Source organism: Bubalus bubalis, chromosome 10 (genome assembly GCF_019923935.1).
Source record: "Bubalus bubalis isolate 160015118507 breed Murrah chromosome 10, NDDB_SH_1, whole genome shotgun sequence".
In the NCBI taxonomy this organism is placed as follows: domain Eukaryota; kingdom Metazoa; phylum Chordata; class Mammalia; order Artiodactyla; family Bovidae; genus Bubalus; species Bubalus bubalis.
The window spans coordinates 14,889,737-14,908,827 of NC_059166.1; the positions used below are offsets into that span (position 1 = coordinate 14,889,737).

Here is a 19,091-nt window from a genome sequence, read left to right on the forward strand (position 1 = left end):
CTCTAAATTATGTTTTTCTTTTTTTTTTTTAAATAACAGTTGTTTCAAGCAGAGATGTTCAGCCGTCAGCAGATTTTGCACTCGATCATTTTTGATGGACAGCACCTTCTAGAACAAGGTCAAGTTGATGACAGGTAGGATCTTTGATATTGTATCACAAAGAAAGGTTCCAGTAAATTAGTCATTTTCTTTGAGCAGATTAGAGAATATATGCCTAAAGCAAGTGTCCCACAAAGGACCCTCAGTAATTAGAGGAAGGACTTGTCTGAACCGCTGAAATGACTGAGTATTGAATCTTTTTAAAGAACCTCTGTTGTGTTATATGAAGGACATAGAGTAATTGGAAATCACCTAGCCAATCTTTGCTAGTGGTCTGGAGGAGACTGGAATTAAAATAGATCAGAATGAATTGTGTCAATGATGTGTCAACAGATGCTGGTAATATTCTCATACAGTTGCAGAAATTTTATTCCTCAGAGTAGCACAGAGGTCACTAGACCATCTCTCTTACTTACAAATGAAAAATTGAGGCCCAGAAACGTGAACTCATTTGACCAAGATCACATAACTAAGTAGCAACAGAATCAAGCCTAGCCCTCATGTACCTGGTTTTTACTCAGGAAAAGCCAGGTTTCCCTTACCATGATTTGGAAATGGTTTGCTACCTTAAGTCAGATTACACTCAGTCTGAAACCCTGCTTTCTCTTTATTGCTTAGCAAAGTATCTCTGTATTAAAAATACAGAGTAAAATCTAGCCCCTTTTTAAATTTATGGTATGTGAATTGGCAGCTTCGTCTTGTGTTACCTTTCCTAGGAACAGTATTTACTCTACCCAATCAATTTTCTATGGTGATATTTGGAATACAAACCTCATTTCTTTTATCACATTTGTATGTCTTTTCCATAATTAGGACCAGTTCAGTTCAGTTCACTTCAGGCGCTCAGTCATGTCCGACTCTTTGCAACCCCATGAATCGCAGCACACCAGGCCTCCCTGTCCATCACCAACTCCCGGAGTTCACCCAAACTCTTGTCCATCGAGTTGGTGATGCCATCCAGCCATCTCATCCTCTGTCGTCCCCTTTTCCTCCTGCCCCTAATCGCTCCCAGCATCAGAGTCTTTTCCAATGAGTCAGCTCTTTGCATGAGGTAGCCAAAGTATTGGAGTTTCAGCTTTAGCATCAGTCCTTCCAAAGAACACCCAGGACTGATCTCCTTCAGAATGGACTGGTTGGATCTCCTTGCAGTCCAAGGGACTCTCAAGAGTCTAGTTGTGATTATAATTAACTTAGTCCTCCCCACACACACAAAATAGAAAATAAGTCATTATTTTGATTAAGAGTGTGTTGGGTTTTTTTTCATGTTTTGGAACCAATTTTAGTCTTAAGTGGATATTTCTTTGGAAGTACATGAAAGATTTTCATGGTTAAACTTGGAACAACAAAATTTGATGCCATATTTATTCTAAGGAAGCCAAACTTAAATGTGAGCTTAACTAAGAATTTAAGGCCTTTAGAATAAGACATATTGAAATGCAATCAACTTATCTTTTGCTTTATCCTCCCTTCTCTGTGACAATATTATAAAAGCTCACATCATTAAGTAAAATAAAATTTAAAATTCATGTGCAAGCCAACATCTATTAAATTTTAAATGTTAGCAGGGAAAAACACCAAGGAGATGAAAATATGAGGATTGGACCTGAGAATAATTTTGAACGTTGCTAGTAGAAAAAAAAAAAAAATTCAGATGCGAGCATGTTGATAAATAAGAGAGGTCCTAGATTACCAATGTATTGTGTTTTAAAGGTTTGTTTATACATTTGGTTTTGAGAGTTCAGGTTCAGCACTGAACCCAGTGTCATGTTTTGAGTAGTTCCTCATGCTGTCAGAGAGCTCCAGACAGCTTGGTTCTACAAAGTGAAGATGAGGCTCCAGAGAGACCCTGAATGCTAGCTGATAGGGAAACAATATGTATGGTACTCTTACAGAACATCCTCAAGGCCTGGAGTTAGACATTGTCAGAGATGACGGATGCTTGCATCTTTTAAGGAAGTGTCATGAACCTAATTCATCATATTTGACCTTACAGATACATCCACCTATTCTGATACACTCACTGTTTGCAAACACTGATAGTTTAACTGTTATTACTTTTTTAATTCATCATATTTAGTTCTATTGTAAATAGATTATAAACATCAGAATTTTCTTTCAAAAACAGAAGCACTGAATAACACATTTGGTTACAAAATCAAAGTTTTTAGTGTGTGTGTTAGTCGCTCAGTCATGTCCAATTCTTTGTGACCCTGTGGACTGTAGCCCTCCAGGCTCCTCTGTCCATGGAGTTCTCCAGGCAAGAATACTGGAGTGAATAGTCCGTTTTCCAGGGGATCATCCCTACCCAGAAATGGAACCCATGTCTCTTAAATCTCCTGCATTGGCTGGCGGGTTCTTTACTGTCTGAGCCACCAGGGAAACCGAAGTTTATAGTAGCCCTAGGTAATATATCAAGAATATAGGAGTCCAGAATAATAAATCTAATTCAGATTAGAACCCATCTGCAAGAGGAAAGAAAAGCAAAATGAGTAACATAGAGAAAGAGCAAGTAATGTTACACTTTACTACTAAAATGTGTGACTAGCACCATTATCTACAAAGAAACCCAGTCTATTTGATACTGGACAAACCAGTTCTAGAGCCACAGTTGGCTGCTAAAGAAACATAATTAAAAAAAAAAAAAAAACTACCAACATTTTTTAAAGTTAGGAAACACAGAGGTAGGAAGAAGCAACTAAAAGTTCTGAGATTAGTCAGCCTGATATTGAGAAAGCTTAAATAAAATTTGATGTCTGTAAGTATATGGACAACCTTTATTCAAAAATGATGATTAGATAGTTTACATTTTTCTAAGAACGGGTAAAGTGGGCTTAAAATGTAGAAGGGATGTTTTAGAATGTGAAATAATTTGCTAAAGATTAGGGCTGTCTATTGTGAGGGAATAGTGAGAGTTTATGGAGTACAGTTTTTCAAGTATTTTTAAACAACATAATTTTATCCAAGTGGTTTATGATTCTAGCTAAAATAACCCAGTTTTGTTCATCCAAAGTGGTTTATAATTGTAGCTGGAGACAGAGGTTGTAAATAAGCTGGTCTCCTCACTTTCTCCTGCAGTGGCATACTTAAGATGCTGCCACGTGCTGGGCATGTCCAGGGGGTCGTTTCCACTGAAGCCGCTGTCTTATGTTCTATCCCCTCTTGTGCACTCGGAGTGAATGACAGTGACCTTACAGATATGTCCACCTATTCTGACACACTGTTTGCAAACTAATAAAGTGAAAGTGAAGTCTCTCAGTTGTGTCCGACTCTTTGCAACCCCATGGACTGTAGCCTACCAGGCGCCTCCATCTATGGGATTTTCCAGGCAAGAGTACTAGAGTGGGTAGCCATTTCCTTCTCCAGGAGATCTTCCCAACCCAGGGATCAAACCCGGGTCTCCCGCATTGTAGGCAGACGCTTTACCATCTGAGCCACCAGGGAAGTCCTGGTGGACCGATAGTTTAACTGCTTATTAATTTTTTAAATTACATTCAGTAGAGCTGACAGTAGATCACAGCATGATATATGAAGAACTCTATCCTAGATGGGGCTTCCCTGGTGGTTCAGATGGTAAAGAATCTGCCTTCTGTGCAAGAGGCCTGGGTTTGATCCCTGAGTCAGGAAGATCCCCTGGAGAAGGGAATGGCTACACACTCCAGTACTCTTGCCTGGAGAATTCCATGGACAGAGGAGCCTGCTGGGCTACAGTCCATGTGGTGGCAAAGAGTTGACACGACTGAGCAGCTTACATTTTTACAACACTTTCATCAGGATAACAATGGTTTTCCTTATGTAATTATTTCTTCACCAGGGATGAGTTCAACCTGAAACTGACCCTCCTCAGTAATCAGTGGCAGGGGGTGATCCGCCGGGCTCAGCAGAGGCGGGGCATCATTGACAGCCAGATCCACCAGTGGCAGCGCTACAGGGAGATGGCAGAAAAGCTCCGTAAATGGCTGGTGGAGGTGTCCTGTCTGCCCGTGAGTGATCTGGGCAGTGTCCAGATACCACTGCAGCAGGCAAGGGCCCTCTTTGATCAAGTGCAGGTAAGGTGCAAAGCAGGCTATTTTTAAACCTCTTCTGTGTGTTCATTGCATGCTTTACCCTAACCCCAGTTCTTCAGGATTCTAGAGTGACACTGGAATGGCAACAAGCATTGTTCTCAAATGTCCGCAGAAATGTACAAAATGATCCATTACAGAGTCCATATTTAACAGTGAAAGTCCCACCTTCTTCAAAGACTGCCTGCACTTCACCCCCAACGCCCTCTCAGCAGCTCAGTGAGTCCCAGCTTGGATGGAAATGCAGTGGCAAGGACAGGGAAACCTGGCATTGATAATACATATTTTACTCATGAGCCGTTTAAACATGAACCTTAAATATTCCAGAAAAGGTGAAAGGATCAGCCCTGGGTGGGCTGTTTGTCCATTCCCCTTACTTTCACCACCTCTTGCTTTCACCACCTTTGGGACTCCAGCCTTTTAAATAGAGACCTCCTCATCCTCTCATCGGTCCCTCCCAGTATATTTCGTGGACTCCTCTTTCTTAAAGGTCATTCTCTTGCTTCCTGTCTCCTCCTCGCTTCGCTGGGAAACCCCATCTCTACACATGGTTTCCACTGCTCCCTACCAGGAAAGAAGGGTCACTTTGGATCTTCTGGTCACATTCACCTCCTGAGCCTCCAATTTATGCATCCAGCCACCTTTTAGCTTTATCTGCATCACGGACATAATATACTTGGTGGGTTCTAATAGCATCTATGATCCCTGAACCAACCACTCTCTATCAATCCACTCCATGTGTCCAAACCAAGGAAATGTTATCACTGGTCTATATCCATCAGCAACCCTAGAGTCCTTCTAGAGCTCTACTCTCCTTTTTTCTCATGCTTCTTGCATCTTATATCCCTCAAGTCTTCATCCCCACTGCCACTGCCTTAGATTAGGTGGTCATGATTTCTTCCCTAAATAGGCAAGCGCTTCCTAACCTATCTTTGTTATTGTTGTTTAGTCTCTAAATCATGCTGACTCACTCTCTTGCAACTCTATGTACTGTGGTTCACCAGGCTCCTTTGTCCATAGAATTCTCTAGGCAAAAATACTGGAGTGGATTGCCGTTTCCTTCTCCAGGGAATCTTCCTGACCCAGGGATCAAACCTGCATCTCCTGCATTGGCAGGCACTTTCTTCACCACTGAACCACCAGAGAAACCCTAACGTGTCTTAGGGTATCCGATATATGACTTTCTTCCACTCCATTTTCTACCTGATGGCTTAATACTCTTCCATGAATCTCAGTCACTTTTACTATAAAAATCAATCTTCTCTTCAAGGTCTGGTCTTGCCTTATCTAACACCACTCACTTATAGACATCCTACATTCTAGCCACTGACAACTGAGTCTAGTGTCCTGAACTCCTCATAATTTATACTCTTGAGTGAGTTTGCCCATCCTTATTTCTCTGTGCGGAAGGTGTTCTCTCCCTGACTCCTGGCCTCATCACACCAGATCCTTCTTCATCTGGTTGTATCCCTTTGTCTTTCAAGGCTCATGAGGCTTTTGCCTCTTGAAAAAGCCTCACTGTGCCCTCCAAGTGGGTCAGACATCCCTCTGTGTCTCTTTGCATTAGCCTCATAGAGAAGTCAACTTCATAGAGAAGTCACTCCACTCCAGTACTCTTGCCTGGAAAATCCCATGGACGGAGGACCCTGGTGGGCTGCAGTCCATGGGGTCGCTAAGAGTCTGACATGACTCTAAGCGACTTCACTTTCACTTTTCACTTTCATGCATTGGAGAAGGAAATGGCAACCCACTCCAGTGTTCTTGCCTGGAGAATCCCAGGGATGGGGGAGCCTGGTGGGCTGCCGTCTATGGGGTCGCACAGAGTTGGACACGACTGAAGCAACTTAGCAGCAGCAGCAGCAGCAGCATAGAGAAGTCTTCCTGTTGCATCATGACTGTTTAAAAGTTGGCAACAGAAACTAAGCCCTGTCTGTGGAATTCTCATTTATTTATATGTTCCTTCACTCGGGCCCAAAGTATAGGGTCAGTAAAGCTTTGGGGGGAAAAAAGCATGTTATGGATGCAGAAATTTAGGATTATTTAAAAACACTTATAACAGGGATATGGTGAAGAGAAGAATGAGAAAATCAAAAATCTCCGGTTCCTTTCAGTTCAAAGAAAAAGTGTTCCTGCGGCAACAAGGTAGCTACATCCTCACTGTGGAGGCTGGCAAGCAGCTTCTGCTTTCGGCCGACAGCGGGGCTGAGGCCACCCTGCAGGCTGAACTCGCTGAGATCCAAGAGAAATGGAAGTCAGCAAGTGTGTGTCTGGAGGAGCAGAAGAAAAAACTGTCTGGCTTGCTGCAGGTAAGTTCAGCTCTTCCCTCCTATGGGCCTCGTGTGGTTTAAAATGCCCTTGTAATAGTTGTGCTGCTTCCTCAATGTCATTTATCCTGTGAATCAAATAATGCTGATCATTACATTAGACCTTGCAGTATTTTGTCCCCTGTGTCTCGTTTAAGACTTTGTCCTGTCTTGCCTCAAGGGGAAAAGTTTCCCAATCTTCAGCAGTTTGTCTTTCAGGAAAATCCCCCAACAAAGTAGTTTTAAATCTAATAAGACCGTCCAAGTGATGAACTCTTGATTCATGGTCAGTGCTAAGCCAGAAGCCATGAGATGACTTTATAAATCCAGACAAGAATGCAAAGAGCAGATTCCACTCCCTAATCTAAGACTCTAAAGTGGTTTTCGAGATTGATATCTCTTCTTTTATAGCAAGGGAAAAACTATCCAAGAAGACACTCTTGATTTGATCTTAGCTTATCCAAGCAAGTTGCTGTAAGATAAAATCTCCAGGAGGTATATTAAGCCTGTAGTTGGATACAGACAGCATGCTGATCATACAGAAAGTTTAGGGAAATGTAGATTTATCAGACCTCCCACAATGTGCTTTTCTCCCTCACTTTCCAATTCTTTGCATAAGACAATTAAATCAGCAGTTGAATGAAGGCATGGGGCTCTAAACTCAGATAAACCCAAGTTAAAACCATAAGAAACAAGGTAGCCTGGCAAACTCAACCTCTCAAAGCCTCAGTTTCCTAATCTGTAGAGTGGGTATGATCACATCTCTTTCATAAGACATTGTGAAGATTTAATGAAATAATGAAAGTGAATTATGTATCAAAATACTTGGTACACACTGAGTACTCAACAAATGATGGTAATTATTGTTGAGATTATTAACATTTTGAAACCGAACATGACTAAATACCAAAGTTTAATATACATTGATAATCACCAGCACTTTAATGAGGTCATTTATTAAATTTGGCCTGTCTGTTTTTGGATCAAAGGTAATAATAATAAAGTTAATAAAACACATTTTGCTTTTTTTTCTCTGAATACTTAATGTTTGCACACTCATTTTTTTTTCTACTGAATTTTATTGAATAATATATTACCTTCTGTGCAGGAAGCAATGAATCAAAAATGCCACCCAACATATGTTAGAGAATCATTATTTGCACACACTGCAATTCATCAGTAATACAATATACCTAATTCTTTTTTCTTCTTTTTTGGCTTTCAGGAAAGGATTAAAAACATTGTAAATCATTCTGTACAGAGCATGTTAATCATATATTTTTTATTTATTTGTGATTGACTTTTGGACACATTTCTAAGACTGACTAAGATGAGATGGCTGAGTCATTTCATTTGCTTTGTCTGTTGTTCGTTGGCATATAAAATATCCGCTTTGATAAATGTTTGCAGACCATAACATTTAGTTATTTCCTTATAATTCATTTAGTAAAACTCTTGGTTATAGCTTTAGAATCTAATCCATCTTTGGGAAGGGGAATCCCTATTCTCTTGTTAAAGTTGTATTTTTTATTTTTGGATCATACATTAGATCCTAGTTGCCTGAGAAAGAATTTATGGGGCTGAATTCTAATGTTTATACAGTCTCATTTTACTGTATCTTTTCACCATAGCCATGATGCTTACCTATTTTCGCTTTTAACTGAATACTGGGTAAATACGCCAGAAACACAGGCATCATAAGTCTATGCCTGTGTGTTTACCACCTTCACAATTACCTCTTAATTCCGTTATAAAGAATAAAAGCTGACCTTTTCTCTTTTTAGATCAGTGAACATTCCTTGCCCACATGTTGAGAGATTTCAGCGTGTGAGATGATTTAATTGAGAATGTTGTTCAGCTTAAGCAGAAAGAGAGTCTGTTATCTGCCCTAACTGTGCTTAGCATTGATGAACAAAGCATAGCCTGGAAACACCAAGATATTTTAATAAAGGGGAATTGGAACAATTCTGTCCAAAACAGACAGCTGGGACTTTTGGGTTTTGTTTTTGTTCTTTCTGGTGAATGGGAAGAAGGAATGTGGTTATATACTCTAGGAAGTTCCCTGAAGGAATTTTTTTTAAAAAAATGAAAAGTTTGGGCCAAACTGTCAGTTCATTTAGAAACCAAAAGACATTATGAGCAAGGAGGTAAGGTGGCAATTATGTCTCAAAGAAGAGAGTTGAAATAGCAACAGTGTGTTGCTGTGGTGAAAATAAGGCATCAGGAGAAAAGATAGAAAGAACTCAGACAGGAAAAGACTGGTGATGAAAGATAGTCCAAAGAATAATGTGAAGAGAAATGTAGCAGGATTTGGCACTAGGCTGATGACTAAAAACAACTCAAGTTGTCTCTGCTGCTGCTGCTGCTAAGTCACTTCAGTCGTGTCCGACTCTGTGTGACCCCATAGACAGCAGCCCAACAGGCTCCCCCGTCCCTGGGATTCTCCAGACGAGAACACTGGAGTGGGTTGCCATTTCCTTCTCCAATGCATGAAAGTGAAAAGTGAAAGTGAAGTCACTCAGTTGTGTCCGACTCTTAGTGACCCCATGGACTGCAGCCTACCAGGCTCCTCCGTCCATGGGATTTTCCAGGCAAGAGTACTGGAGTGGGGTGCCATTGCCTTCTCTGGAACTCAGTAATTTAAGTTGTGGGAGGGGGAGGGAAGGCCAGGAGTGTAGAGTATCAGACAAACTGAAGGAGGTTTGTTGAGTTGAATTTAATTGGCACAGAGACCCCAGATGTGGGCTATTTGTAGATAGGGTGCTGTAAAGAATCAGGTCTCCATCATGGTTGCTCTCTCCCTCTCTCTCTCTTTTTTTTTCTTTTACTCTTCTTTTTTTAATTACTCAAGAAGTCATGTGTCTGAAAAAAAATTCAGGTAAGAACTGAAGTACAGAGAGTAAAAAAAAATTAAATTTTCCCTACATGACACTACCACTCAAATCCAAATCCTAGTATCTTTCCTAGAGGTAACCTTTGTTACCTTTGGTGTGTAATATTCTGAAACACAATCACAGCATGTATGCTTTCTTTTGTCAGCACCTAGGAGAAAGCAATGGCACCCCACTCCAGTACTCTTGCCTGGAAAATCCCAAGGACGGGGGAGCCTGGTAGGCTGCAGTCCATGGGGTCGCTAAGAGTCGGACACGGACACGACTGAGCGACTTCACTTTCACTTTTCACTTCCGTGCATTGGAGAAGGAAATGGCAACCCACTCCAGTGTTATTGCCTGGAGAATCCCAAGGAAGGGGGAGCCTGTTGGGCTGCTGTCTATGGGGTCACACAGAGTCGGACACGACTGACTCGACTTAGCAGCAGCAGCAACAGTGATCTACCACATTCCTTACCTCCATGTTCTTACCTGTTTTTTTTTTAATTAATTAATTTATTTGGTTGCTCTGGGTCTTAGTTGCTAGATCTTCAATCTTTGTTGCAGCATGCGGATATTTAGCTGTGGCATGTGAGATCTAGTTCCTGACCAGGAATCAAACCTGGGCCCCTTGCATTGGGAGCATAGAGTCTTATCCCCTAGACTACCAGGGAAGTCCCAATACTCTACTTCTTTACCTGTTACATTCTCCTTCAGAGTACTGATCCGTACTGACATATAAGGTGTACATTTAAAATTGTTGAATTCTCTCTCTTCCTCTACTGTTTTTGCTTTAGTTCATACTGTTTATATATTGAATTGAATCAGAGCCAGGTTTATACTACCTTTACATTTCATATTACTTCTCTTAGCTAATATGTATTTTCACCGTGAGAGAGATTCCATATCCTCTTTTCTACCCCTTATAGTGTGTTGAGATAGTAGAGACATGAGTGCAGTTATGGGTGGGCTTAGGAGAGAGGCAAAGTAGTGTGTTTATACTCTTACCTCCGCAGACAGATTTGGATGCAGAAAACATTTTCGAAAACTGATAATATTCTGGGCATTGTCCTTGACATCTTGACACCTGTTGTTTCCTTGCATTCTCCCACAGTTTTTGAGAGTTTGTGTTATTTCGGTTTTTGTAAGGAACACTGAGACATAGCGCCTCACCTGCTTGAAGTCACACAGATAATGAGACAAGTTTAGAACTCAGCTCTTCTGCTACTGATGCCCATGGCTATGGATGTGGACGCCTTTGCAGTACTCATCAGTGTAACTTTAATCCATTGTCTGGGAGTTGAGAAGAGAGTTTTTCTTGTTTTCTAACTTCTTATTCCTTAAAATTTCCTTCTCTGCCCATTCTAGGACTGGGAAAAATGTGAGAACGGAATAGCTGATTCTCTGAAGAAACTACGAACTTTCAAAAATAGGCTTTCCCAGCCTCTCCCAGATCATCACGAAGAGCTCCACGCGGAGCAGATGTGCTGCAAGGTAAACCACTGGACTTAGCCTCTAACTGTCACCTACCTGCGCTTCTGGGCTTCCCTGGTGGCTCAGATGTTAAAGCATCTGCCTGCAATGCAGGAGACCAGGGTTCGATCCCTGATTTGGGAAGATGTCCTGGAGAAGCAAATGGCTACCTACTCCAGTATTCTTGCCTTGAGAATTCCATGGACAGAGCCTGGCAGCTATGATCCATGGGGTCACAAAGAGTTGGACACAACTGAGTGACTAACACTTCCACTTTCTTGTGCTTCTAGTGTGATGCCTTTGAAAGCATAATTCAGTTGAGCTCCTGTAATTGTCTACCTGTAGGTGCAAGTTTCTGGTATCTTGCATTAGGGCAGGCAACTCTGGTGAAACTTGCTTATTGATTTATTGCAATTGATAAAATTATAGACTAGTTTATGGATTACCATGAGTGAGTCAATGAAAATGTAAAACACAACATTAAAAGACATTTAAAACCAAGATTAAGAGCAATAAAGACAATCCTTCTAAACCGTCCACACTGGAAGAGTCTAGTTCACATTTGGAGGAGTGAGGCTCGGCGACATGGAAATTCTGTAGATCATGGTCCTTGTAGAAACACAACCTGCCCTCAAGGCTCTTTTCTGTAAGAAAAACAGGAACTATAAGTAGCTGATTTCACTTACTGCGTTGAGACACACAGTCCTTTGTATCTTCAGGGCCCTATCAATTTAGAGATTGTGATCAACACCTCAAATGGCACTTGGAAGCCAATCAGTAGCTAAAACAGGCTGCTCCCTGCACGGGGCGCTCAGTGAGACCAACATGATTTAGTGTCTGTAGGATTTGTTCCATTCACTCCTGAGTAGCTAAGTCAAGTGCCAAGACAGCAGTTCTCTGCTGAGCAATATGCAGATCAAAATAAAGTTATCTTTAAAGATGCTTTTTCCCTCCAATGAAACATGTCCTCATGTTCTCCAAGTCATTTGTAAATTACTGCACTGGAGTGACTTTGTTTAAAACTTCACACAGATATAAATGATTTAGATTTTGATCAGAAGTTCTCTGTTTCACATTGTCTAAGAAGTCAGAAGCCTTTAAGAAAGATTAATTTAAAAAAAAAATTTTTTTTGGCTGTACCATATCTTAGTTGCAGCACACAGGATCTCTAGTTGAGGCATGTAGAATCTAGTTCCCTGACCGGGGATCGAACCCAGGTCCCCTGCTTTGGGAGCTCAGAGTCCTAGCCACTGGACCACCAAGGAGGTCCCAAGAAAGATTAATTTTTAGAGAAGTCCAGAAATCATTAAAAGAGTAGATATAAGAATTTTTCTTCAGTATTAAAATGTGAAGATGATCTTTGAAACTGAAAAGAGGCAGATTTAGGAAAAAGAAAGGTAGTGTACTTTATGTCATGGATTTATAAGGGAGTGAAATATTATCTAGAGATGTAAAGTCAGTACTATGCAAAGATTAAAAAATATTTCAGTCTTTGACTGTAAATCTATGACAAATGATTAAAGAAAACTTTCCAACAGGCAGGAATGGGCATTTAGTGGGCCCCTGTGTGCCCATGGCTGGCCAGTGTTATCTCCGTTGGCATGAACGCAAGCTCCTGAGGACAGTCTGTTATTTCCCTTCTGCAGATGTGGAAAACGAAGCAGCTAGAAGTTTAATAACTTTTCAAAGTTGGTAATTATCAGAGTTTCCTGAATCCAAAGGCTATATTTTTATCACACAAACATCTAAAATGGAGTCCGTGAGTCTGTGATAGTTGATCCCTGGTGGTGGTGGTTCTTTTTTAAACCCATACACCAAATCTGATATTTGAGTTTCGGGTGGAGTTGGAAATTGGTATAAAAAGAAGAAAATCTTTACAGTGATATGGCAGTTTAATATGACTACAGATATAAACAGAAATGCTGCATATTTAATACTCCCGGATGGTTTGGTCTTTCAGCCAAACACTGTTACCATGGGACCTTGTGTCCCAAAATACACAGCAGTTACAAACATGCCCTGCTATTAAGTTTGGAGATTAGAAGGATGCATTGCGGTCCAGCTTTCTGCTACTCTCGCCCCCAAACCACCTTAGCAGCAAAACAAAGCAATTACCTAGAAAATTCTGGCTAAAACCTAGTTTGCTTAAATTGCCTGAGAAGTTAGCCTCAGACTACCGTTAATTGCCTTTGCCTTTGGAAACTTGTCTCCTGTTTAATGAGACAAAAGAGAAGGTAAAAGCCATGTGAAATATTCTATTCATGAACAAAATTAGCTGGAATCTAAAAACATCAACAGCTGGCAAAAAGCAAGAGCTATACAAATTTTAAAACTAGTCATCTGTTCAAAGCATTGTAAAAACTGTTGGAAAAACATTCAAATATTATTATATGGATTTTTTTCCTGAAATTATTCCCCGAAAGGACAAAATACATATTTTACTAGTAGCTGAATGATCTCTCTTCTTCTGCAGTAAACATATTCAGTCCATTATTTTAAATCAAGTAATACCAGCAATACATCTTTTTAACTACAATGTATCAGTAAGTCTGTAGCAATTGATAGTGTTTGAAGATGAGAGTTAAATTTAGTATTTGGATTTTTAAAAAGTATTTCACAAACATGATCGGTCACTTGAGACAAAGGTAAAGGATTTTATTAAGCTGATTTAAAAGTAAGTAAGATTAATATGGTGATGAAACTTGAACTAGGAAAGACAATCAGAAGTGGTCAGTGAAGTGGAAAATAGATCTCCATTTCCAGTTAGGAAAGATTCTGCAAGCATCCTGGTACTATATCAGAAGAACCTGGCAAATTATCAGATTATGTAGGAAGAAAAGTGTTGAGTTGGCCAAAATGTTCATTCAGGTTTTTTCATAACATCTGATGGAAAAACCTGAATGAACTTTTTGACCAACCCAATAGATAACCAGTTTGGGTGTTCAAATAGAATGGAATGGAAAGGCGGTGACATCAAGTGCCAGTGACAAGTCACTTTCGTTGTGTCCAACTCTTTGTGACCCTATGGACTGTAGCCTGCCAGACTTCTCTGTCCCTGGGATTCTCCAGGCAAGAGTACAGGGTTGATGTGCTCTCCTCCAGGGGATCAAACCCAAGCCTCATATCTGCTGCATTCCCAGGTGCCACCTGGAAGCCCAGAGACATCAAGAGGGATTTCAAATACACTTGAGAAATTGGTGATGATAGATGCCCATGAGTATTCAAGTTTTGTGCTTTTCTTTAAAAAAAAAAATCTAGGAATTGGAAAACGCAGTTGGGAGCTGGACAGATGACTTGGCACAGCTGACACTGCTGAAGAAGGCTCTCTGTGCTTACATCAGTGCAGATGATATCTCCATCCTTAACGAACGCATGGAGCTTCTGCAGAGGCAGTGGGAAGAACTATGCCACCAGGTGAGACAAACTCGAGACACTCAGCATCCGCTCAGAAAGGCTGCAGACTAGAAGATGGTTTGAAATGTCTGTGGCTGTGTCCACATTTGGACCCGTCCCACTTGGATAGAGGAAAACTCTGGGCTTATTTTGACAGTGCTTCAAATTTAGACAATTATATCTTAACACTCTATTTTAAATGTGTCCAAACCGGATTCTCTTGCTCTTTCTTTTACTGGCTGTCAAAATATTTTTAAAAGGAAGTACAGTTATGTGGTACATAGATATGGTTTTGCTAGGTAGATATTGGTAGTCCCTTTCATACTTAAAACAGGTAAAAAAGCATGGTTTTATTTGCAGTTTTAGCTGATGCTATGAGTGGTTTGTATGTGTATGCATGCTCAGTCACTTCAGTCGTGTCCAACTCTTTGCAACCCCATGGATCGTGGTCCACCAGCCTCCTCTGTCCATGGGATTTTCCTGGCAAGAATACTGGAGTGGGTTTCCAGTATTGCCTCCAATATTGCCTTCTCCAGGCAATATTCCTGACCCAGAGATCAAACCCATATCTCCTGCATACAGGAAGGTTCTTTACTGCTGAGCAACTGGGGAAGCTCGGTTTTGTACATTTAACATTTCTTATTGCTCTTGATTTATGATAGTTGTTTCCTCACAATTCATGGGTATTTGACATTTTTAGCCATACTTGACTCATTTAGTAAGTGCATTCAAAGTGCATGCAGGGTAAGTCACTTCAGTTGTGTCCAACTCTTTGCAACCCTATGGACTGTAGTTTACCAGGCTCCTCTGTCCATGGAGTTCTCCAGGCAAGAACACTGGAGTGGGCTGCCATGCCCTCCTCCAAGGGATCTTCCTGACCCAGGGATCGAACCTGCATGTTCTACATCATCTGCATTGGCAAGCGGGTTCTTTCCCACTAGTGCCCCTGGGAAGCCCACATTCTTTGTGCACAATACCTTAAAAGAGATCCCAGAATGGGTTTTGATTTGTAAATGAAAGAGAAAGATTGCTGGAGTGACAAGGAGTGGACACTCAAGGCAAATAGGAATAATAGAGCCCATAAGTGAAGAATGGCTCTGACTTATGGCCTTGAGATCATACATTTCAGGGAGCAGGAACCATGTCTGTAGGGTTCCTTACTGTACCTTCATTGCCTTGCCTGGCACAAAATAGGTTATGATGCATATTTGTTAAACGAATCAGTCACATTAATTATTGTGAATTTCACAAGCTAGAGTAGATGTCCCTACTGTGTAGTTTATCATTGAGCTGAGACTAAAATCCATTAAAAAGAACTTATACAGTGAAGAGGAAAACCAGGTATAAGTAAAACAATATACAAAAATGTAAGCAAACTAATGACAGTGTGGATCGCAGAGAATAAAGGAAGTGCTTATTGAACTGGATAAATCTTGAATTGAGTGCTGAGATCAGAGTGGAAAAGACGGCTTGGTGTAGGGGGAAAAGTGGAGGTGTTAGACAAGTTTGGGGCTTGAAAAAGGTACAGGAATAGAGCAGAAAGAGAACCTGCTCTATTCCAACACTCCTGGCTGGATAAAAGTAGCTGTGGGAAGGACTGGAGAAAAATTCTGGAGCACACTTGGCAAATGCACACGCACACACGTGTGTGTGTGTGTGTGCTTTTAAAAGAAAGAATTGTAAGAGATGATTATCGTTAAGCATGTCAATGATTTGCATTCAAAATTCATTTAGTCACTTTTCCCAGGGTTGTACATTCTCATTTAACCCAGTGAGGAACTTAAATGGAGTGTGTTGATATTCGTCACACTTTATTCTTTTTTGAGTTTTCAATCCAGAATCTATACCATCTAGTAAATTAGTGTATACTTTTTAATGTAAAGATTGTATCATAGCATATATAAATAAAAGGTATTTGGTGGATATAGTCATTCGAGAATGATCACAGCCATGTTAAGTTACCCTTGTGAGCTTTATTCATCCGTTTTTCTTAAAACTGAGACAAGTCTAGCACTGCTTGCTGACTCAGTACTTTTTAGTAGATCATGTGAAATGAACTAGACTAGATCCATTTCTCTAGCTAATTGAGGTCTGTGAAGCTTTCAGAGAGAAAACACTTTAAATACTGGCTCCCATCACCTTCCCAAACCTACCATGAAATCCTCTACCCCAAGATCTTGCTCAGGCCATTCTTCTTGCCTGAACTTCCTGCCTAGACTATTCATTCCTTCTTTTTTGATTTTCTAATCTATTCTCTTCTCTTGAATTCCAGCACTCCTGTGATGCCACTGTTTGAGATGCTGAGACCTCTGTATTTTCCTGTTTCTCTGAACTCCCGACTACCTTTTGGTCTGTGCCATCGTGTGGCAGTACACTGTTCCTTTGTTCCTCCCTTCTTCTCATTTTCTTTTTATGTTTGCGACTTGATTTGAAGACTCTGAAGCTCTTGAGGACAAACCTTTTCTTTGCATCTGCAGTACCTAGAACAGCTGAGTGTTCATTTATACTGTTGATTATCAAGATAGGACTTTTGGACATTTATTTTATTTCTTACGTTCCTCTAAATGTAGAATAATGACAAGGTTTCTGAATATTTTGGAGGGTGAGAAGATTATGAGTATGTAATACTTTTTGGCTTAGGAAGACCAGTACTATGTAAGAAAAGCATCATGTATAGAGGATGCTCACTTCCAGTTACAAGCTGAACAAGTTCCAGGGATTTAATGTCCAGCACGGGGACTGTAGTCAACAGACCAGATTATATACTTTAAAGTCGCTAACAGGGTATATCTTAAGTGTTCTCAGCTCAGTTCAGTTCAGTCGCTCAGTCGTGTCTGACTCTTTGCGACCCCATGAACCGCAGCATGCCGGGCCTCCCTGTCCATCACTAACTCCCGGAGTCTACCCAAACCCATGTCCATTGAGTTGATGATGCCATCCAACCATCTTATCCTCTGTCATCCCCTTCTCTTCCTGCCTTCAATCTTTCCCAGCATCAGGGTCTTTTCCAATGAGTCAGCTCTTCGCATCAGGTGGCCAAAGTATTGGAGTTTCAGCTTCAACATCAGTCCTTCCAATGAATATTCAGACTGATTTCCTTTAAGATTGATATAATCTTAAAACATAAAACATAAAAGTTAGATTGTAAAATTAACTTAACATAAAAGTTATGTTGTAAAATTGCTCAGCAGACTTACATATAGCTAGGCAACAGTCTGTTTAGAAATACATTTTGAAAGTGCCTGTTGATCATATAACATTCTGTGAAGAGACTAATACCTTGCACCTGTGAGTAGACTAAGACAAATAAAAAAAAAAAGAGGAAGCAGAAACTGTTTCTAGAAACCTTCAATATTAAACGTCTTAAGGCCTGAAGCTGAAGCATACCCTTCTCACATTGCTTCAGTCTAAAGATTCCCTTGTAGCTCAGTCAGTAAAGTGTCTGCCTGCAATGCAGGAGACCTAGGTTTGATTCTTGGGTTGGGAAGATCCCCTGGAGAAGGAAATGGCTACCCACTCCAGTATTCTTGCCTGGAGAGTCCCATGGACAGAGGAGCCTGGCAGCCTAGAGTCTATGGGGTTGCAAGAGTCAGACACGACTGAGTGGCTGAGCACAGCACACAAACAATTAAATCAGCAAAAGTTTAGTCATGTGTATTCATACCAAAGTTGCCAGGATATAACCGGAAGGAGAAGTGTAGACCAGTTACTACTTCTTGAGTTAGTGTTTCCGGAGAACTTCTGTCAAGCATGCAACCACAAAAGGAAATGAGCTTGTGCCTATGTCTCATTTTAAAAAGTTAAAAACTTAAGTGAAGCAAGGCATAATCCCCTTGTTAAAGACCAAGTAGTGTGTTCACATTCCAATGAAAGCAACTGGTGAGAAGTACGATCTGACTGGGGCTCCAGACGAGGAGGAGAGGGCCGCCCTGTGCGTGACCACTGCAGAGTTGAGGTAACGGAAAAGTGTCCTGCCTTCAAGTAGAGCCCCTGAAAGGACTGTCGTGCCTGTGGATAGTCATGGCTTCTGTTGGCTTTCATTCCTGCCTTGGTTTGTAGAGCTGTGTGTAATTCCAGCTGAGATTTAAATACATCATCATTGTCATTGCTCGGCGTTCTTTCAGATTGTCATGGTAAAAATATCTGAAGCAGAAGAGGATGTGTTTCCTGTTCAGCTGCCTCCTGCTCTGGAGGTTTTAGCTGGTGTTTGTCAGCTCTTGGCAATGCAATGTGTTTAAACCCTTGAGAAAACACAAATATGTGCTAAACTGATAAATAAGTTGAGGGCTTCCACTGAGCTCAAAGGAAAAACCAAAAGGAAAATGCTGTCCCCATTATTAATGTAAATCTTTTGAAAAGCTTTTGGCACCAGTTTGTAACCAGTGTTTATGGCCTACCTGTTCCTTCTTTCAACTGCTATTCTGTCTAAGCAAGTAAAATGAAAATAGCACTTGCATGGTGTGTGAAAAAACTAGAAACATGTATTCAAGCTGCTTCATGAATGCATGCATGTCAAAGAGAAAAAAGTGTTAAAACGCAAATTTCGTATCTAGTTGTACTACTAATAGTAACAGTAGTTAAGTAGACTTAACTTTTGTTGGGCTTCCCTGATGGCTCACGTGGTAAAGTATCCACCTGCAGTGCAGGAGACACCGGAGACTTGGGTTCGATCCCAGGATTGGGAAGATCCCCCCAGAGGAGGGCATGGCAACCCACTCTAGTATTCTTGCTCGGAAAATCTCATGGACAGAGGAGCCTGGTGGTCTATGATCCATGGTGTTGCAAAGAATTGGACACGACTGAAGTGACTCAGCATTTAACTTTTGTTAGCTCTTTAAGATCTACTGGTCACTTTCTTGAATTATTTTCTTGTTTGAAGAATATATTCTATT

The 19,091-nt window shown here is 40.8% G+C and overlaps 1 protein-coding gene and 1 non-coding gene across 17 annotated transcripts in view; one reads left to right on the forward strand and one right to left on the reverse strand.

The window, feature by feature from the left end:
- SYNE1 (spectrin repeat containing nuclear envelope protein 1) overlaps nucleotides 1-19,091 on the forward strand; it is a 494,933-nt gene that overhangs the window by 393,419 nt on the left and 82,423 nt on the right. For all 16 annotated transcript variants that reach the window (XM_044924087.2, XM_044924084.2, XM_044924085.2 and 13 more), the window contains 5 exons: nucleotides 40-134; nucleotides 3,911-4,145; nucleotides 6,272-6,466; nucleotides 10,702-10,827; nucleotides 14,065-14,220. In XM_044924087.2, the coding sequence (XP_044780022.2) occupies nucleotides 40-134; nucleotides 3,911-4,145; nucleotides 6,272-6,466; nucleotides 10,702-10,827; nucleotides 14,065-14,220 (807 nt within the window). The remainder of the gene's footprint in view (nucleotides 1-39; nucleotides 135-3,910; nucleotides 4,146-6,271; nucleotides 6,467-10,701; nucleotides 10,828-14,064; nucleotides 14,221-19,091) is intronic.
- Nucleotides 11,999-12,071, reverse strand: TRNAW-CCA. The gene has a single exon. It is a non-coding gene; the product is annotated as a tRNA-Trp (tRNA).